The 17,660-nt window shown below is 41.9% G+C and overlaps 1 protein-coding gene across 2 annotated transcripts in view; it reads right to left on the bottom strand.

Annotated features, from left to right (window-relative positions):
* TOX3 (TOX high mobility group box family member 3) overlaps positions 1-9,330 on the bottom strand; it is a 75,590-nt gene extending 66,260 nt beyond the window's left edge. For both annotated transcript variants that reach the window (XM_062007546.1, XM_062007548.1), the window contains exon 1: positions 8,760-9,330. In XM_062007546.1, coding sequence (XP_061863530.1) covers positions 8,760-8,861 — 102 coding nt within the window. In that variant the 5' untranslated portion in view covers positions 8,862-9,330. The remainder of the gene's footprint in view (positions 1-8,759) is intronic.
* Positions 9,331-17,660: the final 8,330 nt, after the last annotated feature.

Below are 17,660 nucleotides of genomic sequence, written 5' to 3'. Positions count from 1 at the left end.
TAAATCTAAATTAAGCTCTTGTGCTCTCACCTCACGTGTATTTACATTTGTGGTATGTCCAGTGTAGAGTCTTGAGATCAGTTTTGTTTTCATTTACAGCTCTGGTGTGAAAAAGAGCAAAACATGCATTGTAAAATTCTATTTATGTTACTCCATGTATAGAGAAGGCTTTTGAGGGAGGCTGGTTTTTTCTTTTTTTACTGTAAGGTTAATGTATTTTAAACCATACCAAGTGGAACAATAGGAGAAAGAAGAACCCTGTTCAGTTGTGGAAGGAAATCACAACTATCAAGTTTTTCAGTGGGACAAACCAATATAATGATATCCCTGTATTTCTATCACCACGTCATTATCGTCATTTCATCTACATGCTTGCCAAAAACCCACATAACCAACAGCATTAACCTACTAAAGCAAACAGAGTGACTATTTTCCCACACCAAATCAAATTCTCATTTAAGAAAGCAAACTGCTTAACGAATAGAAGACTGCTAATTCTCTATCAGTAAAACAGTTTACTGGTAAAAGTACAGTTAATCAAAAGCACTTTATTAATAAGAAAGTAATACTGAAATACAGTATCCTAAACCATTCCAAACTCAACTATTTGTATAAGTCATATGACTATACAGAGAGTAGCATAAAAAGAACAGCAGATAAATATGATGTGCTCTGAAAATAAGCTACTCCACTATGCAGCAATTGATTTTTGCATGGCTTTAACACAATTTCTCATATCAAAATTAGACAGTTAATCAATATCGAGGTGCTTAAATATATCCTGAACCTACAAACCTTTATATAATTCAGTGACTTTAAATATAAGAGTTGTCTCATTGGGATAGAAAGGATGATTCATACAGTTCAGGTTGTTTCCATGCATGGGTTTCCTTGAAAAACAAACCAACATCAAAACAAACCAGTCCAAAACCAAAAGTAAATATTTCATTAATTGGCATATCTAAATTTATTTAGTTTTCAGATTCCCATCTAATTTCTCTCACAGTAACTATTTATAGAATTACAACATAAACTATATCCATTGCGTTTGCTGCACACAGTTTCTCTTGAAAAATTTTCTTAAGAAAATGAAATAGAGAGATGAAGACAACTCATTTCAAGTGACCAAAAACATCTGCATGTAGACTTCATTTCCTACAAATCCAACCATACTGGTAATTTCACATATTTGCAACCATTTGTTAGGTTGCCCAGTTGATCTGAACTCTTTAGAATATTAAATATAGATAAAAGCAAATGTGAAGATAAATGCATCTGTTCAAGCATTACTCTGCTTTAACATGATGACTTCACAAAATCACCAATTATGTACTGCGTAAAGCAGATAAGGAAAGTGAGGAGAAACGCACTCTGTTGCCTCAACAGCTCTCACTTTAGCCAGTGAGATAGCAGATAAAGTTGTGCCAACAAGTTAAAAAACAATTTTTAAAAAGCAAAAGACAAACATCCCTTACTTCAGAGGCTGCCAGTCCAAATCCTGGCATTTCATCTCCACACATCCTTCATTTTTAACTTCACTATGTCATGACCCACTGTTTTTCTCTAAGATTTAGTTTTAGCTCTCACAAGTCTTTGGCCAGGGATGGTAATATATGGTTGTAATGACTCATACAGTAAGAAGGGCTATAACTTTACACCAACAAAAAAAAAACATTGACTTGATAACAATTTCTCCCTTTAAATGCCAAAGGCAGGCCTGATGTAATGCCCATGTAAGTAAGCGAAAGATGCCCACGTTGAACCAATGACCAAATGTTGGGGGTAAAAAAAAAAAAAGATATATCTATCCATATTTTTCTATACTATTTTTTAAATCAAGCTTAAATGGATATTAAGGGATGTTTTCATCTTGCAGTTTTTGAGAACAGACTGCTTTACTTTTCCTTCATAATACCAGTACGAGGCTTTTCAACAAAACGTGGGCTGCTGGGCAAACTAGCCATGCAGAGGTAAACAGAGCAGGGATGCCAATAGCTAGTACATAAACTATATAAACAAACTGAAAACTAGATAAACTATTTGTTTAAAGCACTTTCCATTTTCAATAATAAACTTCTATTGTCTAGGTTTAGTAGCACACCTTTTCCAACAGAATTGAGTCTGTAGCACTGGTTGGTCATATCTTCAACACTCTGCTCATAAAACTCAGTTACTTTTAATGTGATGAAAATAGTTTTTTTCAGCTTGACTGCCCATTGCCACGAAGTGTCTGCAAAAAGTTGACTAAAACATCTGTTTGGATATCCGAGGTACCTGCAGTAGATGCAGTTGTATAATGACAGTCTCCCCTTTTGGTTTTGCCCCATAATGCCTGTACTTTTCAATATATTGTCTCAGATACAGAGAGAATATATTCAAAACAGAATTTGGATTGGTTTGACACATGCTAACATGCAGTGGAAAAGATATGAAATAGAAATCTTGTTACAAAACCAAATAATGAATAACGTGGCAGCAAGCATGATCTCATCAGAGACTTCATCTGCACGGAGCACAGTGGCAAAGACCAGAAGGCTCTTGTGTGACATTGCTATCTAAAGTCCTGATTAGATTTTCACCTCAGAGTTCTCAATTTTGGTAGCAATCATCACAAAGATACTATGGTGACTGGCACTCTATAAATACATCACACAGACAGGTAACAGTACAGACGACGGTTATCAGATAAGAGTTTGAAGCATTTGAAAATTCAACCCTGCCATTAGGTCTGTATAACAGCACTCAATTTTACGGCAGTAGAAATGTGATTACAGATAAAAAGGTAGGATTAGTGCTGTACAAAATCTTCTCCTCTTAAATTAAATTACCATCACTCAGTAGCATTAGTTAGGTTTTTAGGGAGTGTCAGAATTCAACAAATATATACGGCATGTATTAACCGCAAATTTAATAAGAGCCTGCAGCATAACCCAAAGGTCACAGTTTGATTGGCCTCACTTTGCCAGATACTGCACAAAACCAACAAATGAGTCACAAAACTCATAGTCTCCACAAACCACTCTCAAGTATCTGCCAAAGAATATAAGTTGCTATTTCCTGTGTTTCTATTTTAGATTTTATTAGAAATTCATAATAATTCCTTACAGGGTTAGGCTGGACGTTGTACCTTGGCACGAAGTATGTTTGATGCAAGTGATGCTGTGGGAATGAGGCTCTTGTCATCTCAGTAGACTTTGTCAATACTTCCTCACTCTAGAGCCAGAGGTGGGAGTGGGTGCCTGTGTCCACAGTATGCACACATCAGAGTTATGATTGCTGCAAATTACCAGTATTTTGAAACACACCTGCTAGTCATTTCCACACATACCATAAGTGCTCCTGATTACCTCCAAGCATCAAAATCAAACTCTTCATATGTAACTCTACATTACTACAACTATCTTACTAATACAATTATAACCCATTGTAAAGAAAACATCTAAAAAATATTTTTAAAAAATCAAGTTCTGCTAAATATAACTTGGACACAACCAATTCCTTATGTCTGGATAACAAACAGTATGTTCTATACAGAAGCTGCATTATTGGAGAAACAGAAAAAAAATGTATGCTGCACAATCCAATTAGTATCATCATTACACATGTTCATTCTGAGCAACATGAGTTCTCGCACGGTTGCTGCCTTTGGCACGCAGAGGTTTCCTTTCACAGCTCGTTCTTCAAGTACATCACAGAACCTGGGGTATGACTGCTCCCAAAAACCAGCATAATGCAAACTGTGGTGGTTCTTGTGGACATACTCATCTGATCATTGTACTACCTCTTCCAAGCACTGGAAATCACATATCCAATATGTTTAGTGCTGGAGTGGATATATTCCCAATATTTTGGGAACATTTTTGCTCCCCAGTTGCCTGCACAGTCCTGAGGTTTTGAGATATTAGAGGCAGGGGAGAGCTGTTCTGGGAAAGATGCAGTTCAGCAAACTTCCTACATGTGCCAGATCAATGAGAAACACTGAAGATAAAATGGCATTTACTGAGTTGATACTACAACAGGAAGTTTCCAACCTCTTACTTAAATTTTCTCCAGCAAGACCCATATTTGTGTCACTGCTTATGCATCGCTACTTTGGGGGAGCTCTTTGGTGCTTTCTGGCACTCTCCCATCACCTGGTGCCACCTTTGTCACAGTCAGACTGTAAGTACAACACATGACTACAATATCCATCAGCTTCCAGTCACCAGAGACTTCCCCATCTTCATCAAAGCAGAGCCCAGATGTGAAGTAGCATATATGCAGCGCAGATGATAAGTGAGCACAGATCTTTCTATCTTAACAGCATACATGCATCCATTGTCTCTCACCATCTGCTATATGAAAGAAAAACCTACGCACATGTAACCACACTAAATCTGCAAGAAAAGTAATTTTCAAACATTTATATAACTCTGATCCTTCTTTTCCCCCCCCAACAGCACACACTAATAAGGATGACTTGTAGCCCCAGTTTAGAGTGCTATTAAACTACTGCTGTCTTGGCTTTACCTCTGGAAGAAAGAGATAACCTTCCTGAGCTTCCTTTGTAAAATGTAGAATATGTCAGCCAAAAACATCAAGCTCTGACATTCACATATGTACGCTAGTGTCTAAATTAAAGTATGTATGTTTGAAATTTGTATCCTTCAAGGACAATCTGCGTAGAAGAGATAAACATTATAAAAAGTAGACAGCTAAATAATGAAGTAAGGATTCTGGAACTTAATATAATGATAACTCAAGTACTCAGCTTTATGTGTTTAGGTTTTGGAGTTTTTTCTTTTCTTTTTCAAACTGCTTTATAATTATGGTTCCTTGAATTAAAAAAAAAACAAACGTATTCACTATGATGAATAGCAGTTCCCTAAATATTTTTAGTACATGTAATTTACTCAATAAATGAAAAAGTTTGTTTAGGAAAAAAAACTACTTGACTACAGTGAATGTCCAAAATCATTCTCCATCTGCAGAACCACAAAAGGGCTCAAAACAGAAGCAGAATGTTTTACAACAGCTGGTTTCTTTCAACTTTCTGTAATTTTTATAGCTACTTTTTGGTGAATTTTTTTTTGGTACACCGCAGCAGAATTCTCCTAGAAACAGGCAGACCATGATTTCACTTGTGCAGTTACATGATGCAGAGGTGGATCCCTGTTATCCCCAACGACCACCACCAGCCAGACACAGGCAGGGTCAAGTTATATAGTCTCACATCAGCACTGAAAACTTATCAAATATGGCCCTGATCCAGTAAAGCACTTAAGCACATGCTTTACTTTAAACACGTAAGTAATCCTATTAGAGTAAATGAGATTCAGCACAAACTACTAGACTGAATCTCAGAATACCTTGGTTGTGGCTCTGATTATGTGAGTGACCGACTGCGTAACCTTGGACAAATCACCATGTCTTTATTTCCTCTTCTGCCCTTTATGTGTGTTTACCATGTAACACACCATCTCAACTAATCCCAATCTGGAATCTTCTAGAAACTGCTGCACCATGAAAAATAGCAGGGATACTTATGTATTTTCATCTGTTTTCAAATGCCTGTCACATCCTCAAAAGTAAAGCTCCCCCCTAAAAAAAACCCCACACTCAACATGATATCCCTTACCCTTCGGTCCAGCATCAACAACCCATTTCAAAAGCATGACATTGCACCTAAAATCAGCTGTGGCAGAGGAAACCAGCTGCGGGTAAGGACCAGGACAGCTCCTAGGCTGTGGGGCTACAAGCCCAGGACTTGTGCTGCAGCTCCCTTCCCACTGCTAGTCTCTTGCTCACAGGGCAACATGAGGTCCCAAGTCCTACCTGGGGGCTCAGGGTCAGCCTGCCACGTTGCTGCCACTGCTGTACTCATAAAAGGAAAAAACTATACAGTCCTGGGAAAATCTGTTTAAAGCATGCAGGTGGAAGACAGCATTGCCTCACAGGGTGCAATGTATCTACACGAAAGGCACCATGTTCAATATTTTTAGACACTGTGATACGAGATACAGTTTCCCACAGGTGGGCCACATGTCATCAACTGTACATGTTAATGATCCTGATAACATTTGTACATAAATAATCCTGCTTTTGCACATCTATACAATCAGGCAGCATGTTTACTCTTGCCATCACACTTCCTTCTTCCCGGCAGTTGTCACAGGCAATGTCACTGTCACAAGGAGAATATGGATTCAGCTCCTAACAATGAAGCAGGCACGGATGAGTGGGCAGGACACTCAAATGAGTTTCAGAAAGACTTGAGGTGAAATACTCTCTCTAGTGAAATCAATAACAGTTCTTTCATTTACTTCAGTGGAGTAAATATTTCAACTCCTGTTTCGATGCCTTATGGTCATCTCAGTGCCTAACAGAGTAATCATTTATGTTCCTTAAGAACACGAGGAAAAGGACAGAAAGGTTGTAAAGCAAAGGAGGGAAGGTTTCAAAATAAATGTACTCTTCTTTTCAGAATAATTTAAAAAATCCCTCCAGTTTACAATGGGTCCTATAGTTACAGATTATGAACAATGTAGAAAATGAGATCAGATTAATGCAGTTAAGATCTTCCTTTCTAGGAACTCATTGACAAATTCCTCTTCTGTCCTTGAAACACCTGTACACTATGTCTGCTGCTTTCCCAGTTGAGCTGAAGAAGAGCTCACAGCAACAGCAACACAGTTTTGCATCTGTCAGTCTGCTTTGGATCAGGCCTTTTGCATACAAAGATATCTATTATAAGACACATGCATCATGAGCTGTATTCTGTTAATTAAAATATTTTCTGCTGCAGATTGGAAGCCTGGCCTACAAGATACTTGCCAAAATTATCTTCAGGAGCACAGCAACTGAAATGCATTTTTGAATAGGTCAAAAGTTAGTTACTTTTGACTTTTTCTGAATGTGTGCTCTGTTCTCATTGTATGAGGAGGGGAAATACAGTCAAAAGGTTGTGTATAAACTGTGCATTTGCAGCAAGTTAACGCATACAGTAAACTACTGGTTTTCAGGAAACATTCATTATTTTAGACATGTAAAGAAAATTTAAAAGAATCCATACAGTAACCTGTAACAGGGTCTGAAAAATGCATTCTGTTTATGACACAATAAAGTCCCTGATTAAATTTACAGAAAGCATGCTGCTGGGCAATAAGTGATGCAAGTTGCCAAAATTAGTTGGTATAACAAACATCAGTGAACATTTACTATGCATTTTAGAGCTCTTGAAGTCCTTAGCAGCATTCAAAGTTAAGGTTGACATTTCATCTTTAATTCATCCTCCTGTGTCTTTCTATATTAACTACTAACAAAGCAGCATGCTAATAGCCTCAGCAGAAGGAGCATGCGCCAGGCAGGGGCTGGGCACGCTCCCGGAACGCCGGGCTGCATCTCCAGCCAACGGAGATCTGCGCCTTTCGACAAGGGAGGGAGGCAGCCGCCAAACCGCTGCTGGCAACTTGAACATCGCGGCAGCCGAGACGGAGGTTATCGCAAAGAGCAACAGAAAAGTACACTCATGACATCCGTTGAGAAGAAATGTCTTCAAGAGAAAGTTTCCTCTAGCTACTGAGTCCCTTTATTTGAGCCCACTTTATTTCTCTCTCTGAAAGTGACCTTTGTATGTCATCAAACTTTATCTACTCATTTGGAGAGGATTCTAAAAAAACCTGTTTTACCATAAAGTTTAGACTTTGTGCAGCACCTCTCTTTTCCCCCAGCATCTCATACAGTGCCTCACAAAAGGCCCCAGAGGTTGGACAAACATAGCACCAGGAAAAACACAGTGTGAAAGGGATCTTTATGTGCATGTGTGAGGGCCCAGTGCTAATAGCTCAATGTGCTATTGACAACACATCACAGTGCAAACAGCTAAGTCTTTTTCAAAATAGCATGAGTCACAGTGTCATTCTTAATTTTGCCTTTCCCAGATTTGGGTACTTTGTGAAGCAAATCATCCCTGTATTATTGAAATCTATTTTTGCAAATGAGGGTAGCCACCGGGCAGTGACTCGCTTCTGACTATAACGCTTACTCCATAAACTACATACGCCACATAGAAGGTGTGAATAGACAGAAGTGGTACTGCAACTTCTCTGACTACCCTAGTCAAACCAAAACGCTTGTCCTCCTCCCGTGCTAGCAGCTGGAGTACTTTCAGATAACCCTCCTGTTGGGTATCCTCCTTTAGCGACTACTGGCCATAATAGAGCCGGAATCATCCGAAAGAGCAGAGCAGAGGGAGGCATCCCTTTCTCCCGCCACCGCCTCGCAGGGACGTCGGAGCTCCTACAGGGCTCTGTCCGACCCTCCGGGGAGCCGCAGTGGCACCAGCCCGGGGAAAAGTTGAGCGAGTCCCGGCCCAGCCCCGAGCGGCTGCGCGCTGGGGAGAGCCGCCTTTTGTTCCCCGGCCGCGGGGGAGAGGGACGCGCATCCCAAAGTTGCTGGCGGGTCTGTTCGGCTTTCGAACTCCACTGGAACACCGAGCCGAGGCGGCGGCCGGCTGCGGCCTGGCGAGCGGGTGTCCCCGGGGCCAGCCCCGCCGCGGCCGCCGGCGGGAGGAGGGAGGCGGCTCCCGGCCCGGCGGCCACTCGCCGCTTCCAGCTTCGCCGGGACCGGCGTCCCGCGACACGCTGAGCCCCCCGGGCGGACCCCGCCGCCTCGGGCTTCGGGCATCCCCCAGCCCCGAGCCTCCCCGCCCATAAACTCCGGCTCTCGGGGAACTGGCCCTGGCAGCCGCACGAGGAATTAATACACGCGGGAATAATCACCTTGTTGTAGTTGTAGTAACCCAAACACTGGGCAAAGTCCAGGTTGGAGGGGTCTCCGGGAAGCGAGCTGCCCGCCGCAGCTGGGTAAAATCTTACATCCATGCCGGTGCTTTGGTCCAAGAAGTGCACTTGGAGAGACCGCCGGGAGATTTAATAGATCCACCTTCAGGTGCCTTCCCCGGGGCTGAGGCACGGGCAAACCGCCGAGGGACCGGAGCTGTGGGGCGCCGAGCCTTCCCGAGGAGCGGGGACGAGCGAGGGAAAGAAGCGGCGGAAAAGTGCAGGTAAACAAGGAAAAGAGGAGAGGAAAGGAGAAGAGGTGGGCGGCAGAGCCCAGGTGGGTGCCCGTCCGCCTCGGCGGGAGGAGGGGAGGGAAGGAGGGAAGGGCAGAAGAGAGGGAGGGCTGTTGTTTTTTAAAAGCTCGGTGCCAAGCCGCGGGTTTTGCCTCCGCATTCAGGAGCAGCTGCTGTACACAAAGGAGCCACGCGCCCGGCGCGGACGGACGGACGGACCGCCGCTGCCTGCCCGCGCCGCCGACAAAGGCGAGGGGGGGAGCGGACGGCCCCGGCGCCTGCCCGCGGGGCCGGGAGCGGGGCACTGCGGTGTGACAGCCGCCCCGCGGCCGCGGGGAGGGGGGCAGCTGCCCCGGGGTGGGCGCAACAGGGCTGCGGCTACCGGGGCGGGTTGCGCAGCGCGGGGCCAAGTGCCGAAGGAGCCGGCGCCGCGCTGGCACCGCTCCCCGGGAGGAGCGGCCGGGCCCGCGCCCCTCCCCGCCCCGCCGCCCCTCCCGCCGCCGCCCGCCAGCCCGCTGCCGCCCACCCCCCCTCCCGCGCCCGTCCGCCCGCTGCCGCCCCCGGCGGTCGGTGCGGGGCCCGCGTCGCAACTCGCCCGCCCGGACCGGGACCGGGGCTGTGAGCGGCAGCGGGCGGGCGGGCGGGTGCCGGCTTACACCACGGCCGTCCTTTCCCTCGCATATTCTAGGGGAGCAACTTTCATCGCTTTTGGAGGGTAATGCACTTCATTGATTAACACCACTCTCTTGCTGCATCAGGAGAAAGGAGATTTTTTTTTTCCTAATGTATAGTCAAGAGCAGGGCTTTAAAACACAGTAGCCTGCCTCACAAACATCCTTGAAGTCGCAAAGTCACTGGATGGCGATTCAAAGCAATCCACTACTAATTCACGTTTAGTCAGTCATGGGTGCTGCACAGCTGTATCTGCTGCTCTGCATGGAGCTCTCCTGACCAAAAATCTTGCTCCAGAACTTCTGGAGGAAACACTAAAGCAGTATGATGGCCTTTTAATGTAAAGACTTATGCCCTGCAGACAAAGTGTGAGGAAGAAGGATGAAAATACACCCTGGACTCAAGGCTTCTGTGACAGGGAGAGAATTGCTCTTCAGGACTAGGGCTAATTCCTCTACAGTTATAACACAACTGGAAATACACCATGGACTGCCTTGAAGTTTATTCTGTTTGGTTGCAAAATAGCCATGACAACAGAAATATACAAGGTTGAATTGTACAACAGCAGCAAGACTTTCTCTGAGGGTCTCTGCATCTCTCTTGTGGCTGCCAAGGACAGAATATCCTGAGCCTGTGCTGCAGTCCCACTTCTGACTGAAGCAGGTCACAGGAGCTTAATGTCCCACACCTCATGTCACAGATTCACAGAATGGTAGGGGTCGGAAGGGACCTCTAAAGATCGTCTAAGTCCAACACCTCCTGCTAAAGCAAGTCTGCCTAGAAGAGGTCACACACAAAAGCGTCCAGTTGGGTTTTGAAACCCTCCAGAGAAGGAGACCCCACACTTTCCCTGGGCAGCCTGTGCCAGGGCTCCCTCACCTGAACAGTAAAGAAGTTTTTCCTTAAGTGGAACTTTTTGTGTTCCAGCTTTTGTCTATTACCCATAGTCCTATCACTGGACACTACAGAAAAAAATGTCACCTCATCCTTTTGACGCACTCAGTGCCTTCTAGGATGCCATTAGCCTTTTTGGCCATGAGGGCACATTGCTGGCTCATATTCAGTTTACTGTCTACCAGAACTCCCAGGTCTCTCTCTGCAGAGCTACGCTCCTGGGAGTCAACACCCAGCCTGTATTGGTGCATGGAGTTGTTCCTCCCCACATGCAAGACTCTGCACATGCCCTGAACATCCCTTGTCCAGGGATGATTTTGCACAGTCTGAGTAGATTGGAAGCAAACTGTAAAACAGTGAACAGCTACAACACGTACAAAGGGAGTATCTTCCCAACTCCATTCCTAGAAATCTTATTTTCAATATTTACAGTCCACAAGTAGCTCCTGCTAGCACTGGAGACATTCGATCACCCTTATTCAGAGCACTGATCCTGAAATATCACAGTCTGAAGCAAAGAAAGATGTCTAAAGGGACGCTTTGCACTAGGAGCAGAATTAAACATGGCACAGATACACATCAGTATTTACATGGGGTATTTAGAATTTAACTTTCTAGAAAAATTTATATGAATTGGTAAATGCCTCAGGAGAAAACAGGCACATGCTGTCAAATACCTAATCCAATTTCACATTCATTGTGTCAACCGTTTTTAACCAAAGGGAAAAAACTGAAAAATCTGCTCTGTTGCTAGAAGACAAATGGTTGAGGAATGTACAGTGCAGAGTGTTCACACAAGCACAGCCCATACCTGTGTCAAAAATTATTTATGCTACTGAGAGAAACAAATTGTTCAGAAATAAAAAGACATCTAATCTGTTTCAGAGTGCAACATTGCACTGAAGTCTTCCTCCAAAGCAGTGACAGAAAAAGGGCACAGCAAACTCATTTCAACGTTTTGGCTGTTGTTGATAAAGTTCTGTTCTAGTCATTGGGTGTACAACTATTTCTGTAAACCCAAGAGTATGTTTTAGAATAAGCAGATTCCCAGGGATAGGAACAGACCAAGTTTCTGATGTGCTCTGCTATATAAATACAAGCATTTCCAGACTTCCTCACTCTGGTTCTCCACATTGTTAACAAAATCAGACAGCATATACCTATTGAGAGGGAATGGCTTCAGAAAGGAATGAATAGCAAATGACTCCAAGGTTAGGATTTGGTCCCATTGTGGTATTGAAAGGAGCCTCTGAAAGGCCACAGATCTATATCGTGTATGGCTGCTGGGCAGCGTGTGGCCTGCAGAGCACTTTGGCTGTGGCACAGCTCCTGCCTGGCTGGTGAGGGGCTGCCTGACTGGGCACACTTAGGCTGGCCAGCCCAACACCACTCCCATCCCATGGCCCAGGCACTGAGCTCCACCCTGGGGCCAGCAACACAGCCTGTGCTCCAGGGCCAGAAATGCGGCATCCACGCTGGGGCCAGGCACACGGTCTCCACGCTGGGGCCAGCCGCACCAGCCTGTGGAGCAAGAGGCAGCAGGCGGGTGAGATGCTGTGGTGGGTGGGCAGCAACTGCCTCTGGGTCTGAAGTCTGAAATTCAGATGATAAGCAAATAGTGGTGATACAAATAACTATGATTTTAAGTATTTTGTTGGAATATGCTACTTCCAAAACAATTTCTTCTGAAAATAAAAGAACAGATGCAACAGAGAACCCTCAAACTATTCCATCTTGATTTCAATGATGCAGAAAAACTGAAATGGAATGACTCAGAATTTAAAAGAAAAAAAATCAGCTAGGCAAAATACTTCTCTCCAAAATATTATTTGGTGCAAAGTTTTGACATACTGTCTCTTTAACCAATTATGAAACTGAAATACAGAAATTTGGTGATGTTTCCTGTCTCTAATCTAGCTTTGGTATATCTGCCATGTGCCCCAAATTAAGTCTTTTGCAGAACTAGTAACACTGCAGTGAAATTAATGAGTGGTTTAAAGAAGAGAAAAGATAAACTGGAATACAGATACTGATTTATTTTTCTTTTAAAATGAAATGTCAGGGTTTATGTGATACTGTGCCAGAGAGAATTATACAAACCAAAAAATTAGGCAAGTGTGTGTTTTCCTTTCTCAATGCCTCTTCAATGCAGTTTATTAAGAAGTAAATTTGACTAATCTCTGCTACACTGTAAATCCATATATATGACATCAAATCTGTTTGTTAGTTACAATGCATTTATCTCAGGAGCACATTAAAGATAGAATATCTTTCTGTACATATCACTTGAAAGGAATCCAACAAATTCTTCTCTCAAGCTACTCTTTTTAAGGTTCTTCAATAAAACTATGGCTTTAGAATTCTACTTTTTTTTTTCCTTTCAGAGCAGATGAAAGTATGAAGTATTTGCTTTTTAGAATAAGTATTCCCTTATTTTCTGCTGGTTTAATAAAAGTAAGCATCTATCTACAGGAAGCGGGGTACTCCAGTAATTTCTGTGCTAGCCTTGATTTCAAACAAACTTTCTGAAAAACAGTGTTCCACAAAGATTTGAATGTGTGCCTACCAATGCCAACAATTATGATTCAGGCAGTGAGACACAAACTGTGACTTTGTTCCATCTTCAGCTATACTTTCTTCTGACTCATCATCACAATTCAATTTTAAAAGCCATTAAGAACACTCAAACTGCTTTTCTGATGTAAGAGCAGAAATTGTATTGGAGTGAATCAGTCATACACAAACTTGAAAAAGTGCATGCACAATTTCTCACTGCTGCCCAGAAACCTTTCACAACTTGCACAGGTAAATACTAATGTTCCAGGCCTGGCCGGTTCCCACACAAGCCTAATGAGTCCTTTACTTTGCACCAGGTCACAGCAAGGGAATGTGTTATGGCTTATTTGCTTCATCTTTAACTGATACCCTTACAGCCCCTGCAAAACTACTTGACAGACCTGGTGTCAGTCTCACAATCTGTAACATGGATACGGTACCAGAGGCTCATTAACATTTTCTTTCTTTTCACTGAACAGAAGTCAAAGGCACTGGGAGGAGATTTACTCCAACGAATAGCAGAGTCAGGAAGAAACCTCGGAGATAAGCACAGAAACACCAGGTCCCTAACTTCCAAATGTTCACATAGCCAGTACAAGTTCTGCAACTCAGCAGCCCCCATCTCTCTGGCCTGACAGTCACCTTGCTGGCAAAGACAGCAAATACCAGAGGGGATAGGAGAAGAAGGGGTAAGAAGTAGAATGAGCCAAGGCTGGACAGAGACTCTTTGCTCCAGTTTCACAATGCAAAGTCAACACTATAAGAGACCTGACATTCATTTTAACAGTGCATGGTCTATGTCTGGTGGCTCCTATAAGAGCTGAGAGGAGTAAGAGGAGACTGAGGAGTATAACCACCCCTATGTCAGCTGTTAAGGAGTGGTGCCTTAGCCTTCTCCCAGAGCACATGTGGAAGATGAAAGTGCACAAAACAAAAAGGATGGAATATGGGAAAAGAAAAGAAATATAGAGCACCAACCAAGTCTGGTTTCAAAAATCATCTAAAGCCTCCTGGAATCAATAGGAAGTCCCTTTAATTGATTGTGACGGGCTTTGAATTAGACCTATATTCTACTTATCAAGTACAGCTGCTAAGAATCAATAATATTTTGACTTAGCCCTCAAAGCAAGAACTACACGGATAACTTTTGGCTAAGAAGAAGTACAATTAACAGCATAATAATTCATTAGCATTTACCTCGGTTCTCTCCTCATCAGATTGTAGAGTCATCTGGCATTTACAAGTGATCATGCTGGCATGAACACTCTATATACAAGGCAGTAAAGAAAAAAACTTTTGTTCTTAGCATTAATTCAGATCAAATATTCATTGATATCTACATTTCTCAGCAAATATCTCAAGCAGAGATCAATAAACACTTATTAGTCACTGACCATGTTTGCTGCAGTAAAGGGGGGAATGTCAGCCAGCAGATGGGAGCAGCCAAATAATTGGGGGAGCTGGAGTCTAGTGCTTGTTTGTCAGATGATCGTGTAGTTTCTCTGTCTCAGTTGCTGTATCTAGTATATAGATCAAAAGATTGTAAGTATTTTTAGTAGTCATTCTTTACAAATCATTATTTCAAAATACAAGTAAGGAGTGTTGCAGAAAAAAAAAATCACAACTGATTTTGTTCAGTTTGTGCAATGCATTACTTTGTGAAACTAAGATAAAACCCAAAATTATTAAACTTTTCAAACATTTACGTCTGCCTCCTTTGATGTTTCTGTGGATTCTGAAGTCTCTTACCTTACCTGAAGTGTTTTACCACCTCAGTTCACATGCGACAATTTTAACCACCTTCTAGCAGAAAAACAAGTATTCGAGTTATTTACAGAGCAGAGACAAGCACTAATACTGTTAAATTATGTTAAAGCAAAAAGGTTTCTGCTGCTTTATTCCACAACCCTCCAAAATAACCTGTGTGTAATGGACAATATAGGATTACTTTTTGGCAGAGTGAATATCCTGTTGCTATTGACTGTGGTGTTACAGTATCCTGACATACTAGTATACAGTTATTGTAAGATAAAGACTACGTTGAAAAACAAACTGATTGCTGTACTGAAAACAGAAGAGGAACTGTCCAGTTGTATAAAAATGAACTTCTTTAAGAGAACAATGACTAGAACAGTGGCTTTACTAGATTAGCATTAAAGAAGAAAAGCTTTAACTTAACTAGGAAATTGTTGCAATGTATTCCTTTCTTCCAGGGATGCCATTTTAAAGCAAGCCAGGAAGACTTAGAGATGGCTCTGTATGTGTGTATATATTGCATTTATATAATCTGTTGATATAAAGCTGTGGAAGCTGTATGGTATGTTTCTGTTTGTTTTTCCCCTCCAGCACTCTCCCCATTCATATATTTACTCAAAAGAATATATAAACTTGAAGAGTTACTGAAATTGGGGGGAGGGGAGGGAAGCTGCTGGCATCTACTTTTTAAAGGTAAAAGAACAATGTCTGCAGAAGGAGAAACATGCTTATCATGAGCAATCTAAATTCTTTAAATTTATTAGTCTAAAGGACTGTGTCAGGCAAAAACTTTCATTTTAAAGTAGAACCAAATCTAATTACTGAAAGAATTATTGTAATGAAATGTATCTGAAAAGTCTTAGTGAGATATGGTGAAGGGTGTTTCCAGGTGAGAAAGGTTACATTTAATCCTTGTGTCTGCACTAGATTCACTCATACAGTTTTTCAGTTTTAATTTCATCCAGTGTTCTGGTAGGTAATTATCTGAAGCATACAGCATACAGCTGTATGACCTGTGATACATTTCAGCTGTACGTGCTTAATTATAAAGCATCTAAACAAGGATGTGGTGATGTTCCTGGAGTGACTGAGAAAGTATCCTTCTGTGATTTTGTGGGTTTGACACAATAATACTGTGTTTCTCCAAAGAGAGGGCACGCTTGCCCTTGAGAACATGGGTGGTACCCAGGGGAAATGTGAGAAGATGTCTCTGGAAGCCATGGAAGTATAGAGGGGATGCACTTTTAGTCATTGCTTGGAAGCCACTGAATGTTACAGTGACTTACCATGATATTAATGTCACCACAGGTTATATCATAAAATAATTAGTGACCAATGCTAGAGAATATGTGAAAACATACAAAAATGTATCCAGATTTGAGAGGATCATAGGCATACAGCTTTATTTGGATAGATCACATCCATACAATAATGGAGTAGGCTTCCAAAGGACTCATTAGTTATCCTTTAGGTCTCCTAATTAATGATGTATTCTTCTGAGAGCATATTAATAAATCTACTATTAATAGCAGCATAGTTCTAGCTGAGAATTAGGAAAAAAACCCAACTATTTCATAAGTACTTGTACAGTAGAGTTTGGGACTTGGTAATAGAGACATACATAAATTCATCAGATTAAAAATTAACAAACAGATTTCTAGAAGTGTGATCTCGGGACCACAATAACATCTCCAAAATGAGCTGCTATACTTTTGTTCAGGAGAATTATGTTCCATTTATAGAGTTGAGCTCTCTTTTTTTGATGCTTCGATGGGCTGGGTTTTCAACATTGAAAAGCTGAAGACAGATTTCATCGGGTCCTCTAGATTATTTCCCCAAGCTCATAAACAGTATGTGCCAAGCTGTTCTTAAAGAATCAGCTCGCATTTCCATGAATGGCTAATATTTAATAAAACATCTGATCACAAAACCAAATCTAAAAAAGTCAGTACTAAAATAACAATCTGACTTGCTACTAAATGCAATGTTCTTTGATATAAATCCATTTCAACTTCATTTATTCCAGGGTTCTACAGCAGTCAAAATAATCAATGCGGAATTTTCCATGTGATTTACACATTGCTTTTTAAAATGAATTGACTGAAACAAAAAAAAAGAAACACCACACTCTTATTTCTGCTGCCTGGCTTGTTTTCTAAAACATATTCTCTTTCTTTTAAAGTGAGAGAACGACCTCTGCTTCGGGAACAATTTTCTGAGACTGTGTGTTTATCAAATGGCTTCTCTGCTTTCATGAAAACAATTTATTTTCACTGAACTCTTCAAGATAAGCATTGAAGTCAGGAAGAATGTACAATGACATTTATAATTACATTCAAGAAACAAATATTTTGCTAAAGAAAGGGTTTGGATTTTTATCGGTTTTAGAGATACAAAATATTTTCTTTCCTCCCATATACCATTTGAAGATATCTTCTCCCTGAAATTACAAAGTGTATTTTTACATGCATGGAAAGAGAAGCCCGGGACAGTAATCTTCTCATAGAAAGGCTACAGTATGCATCCTAAACAATGAAAGCTGTAGCATAATCCTTACAACCAAATTGCCTTCCCTGCCCCACTCTTAGGAAATAATCTGCAGACAAATGACAGGGAGAGCAGAGGGATACACGACCTTGCAGAGCCTCCTCCAAATGCCCCCCCTATGCCCAATCTTAGAAAATGGACAAAACAATTGTCCCTTGGAATGGCACGTTCATCTCTCCAGCTT

Source organism: Colius striatus, chromosome 14 (assembly GCF_028858725.1).
Source record: "Colius striatus isolate bColStr4 chromosome 14, bColStr4.1.hap1, whole genome shotgun sequence".
Taxonomy (NCBI): Eukaryota; Metazoa; Chordata; class Aves; order Coliiformes; family Coliidae; genus Colius; species Colius striatus.
This window is presented reverse-complemented; position numbering and strand designations above follow the sequence as displayed.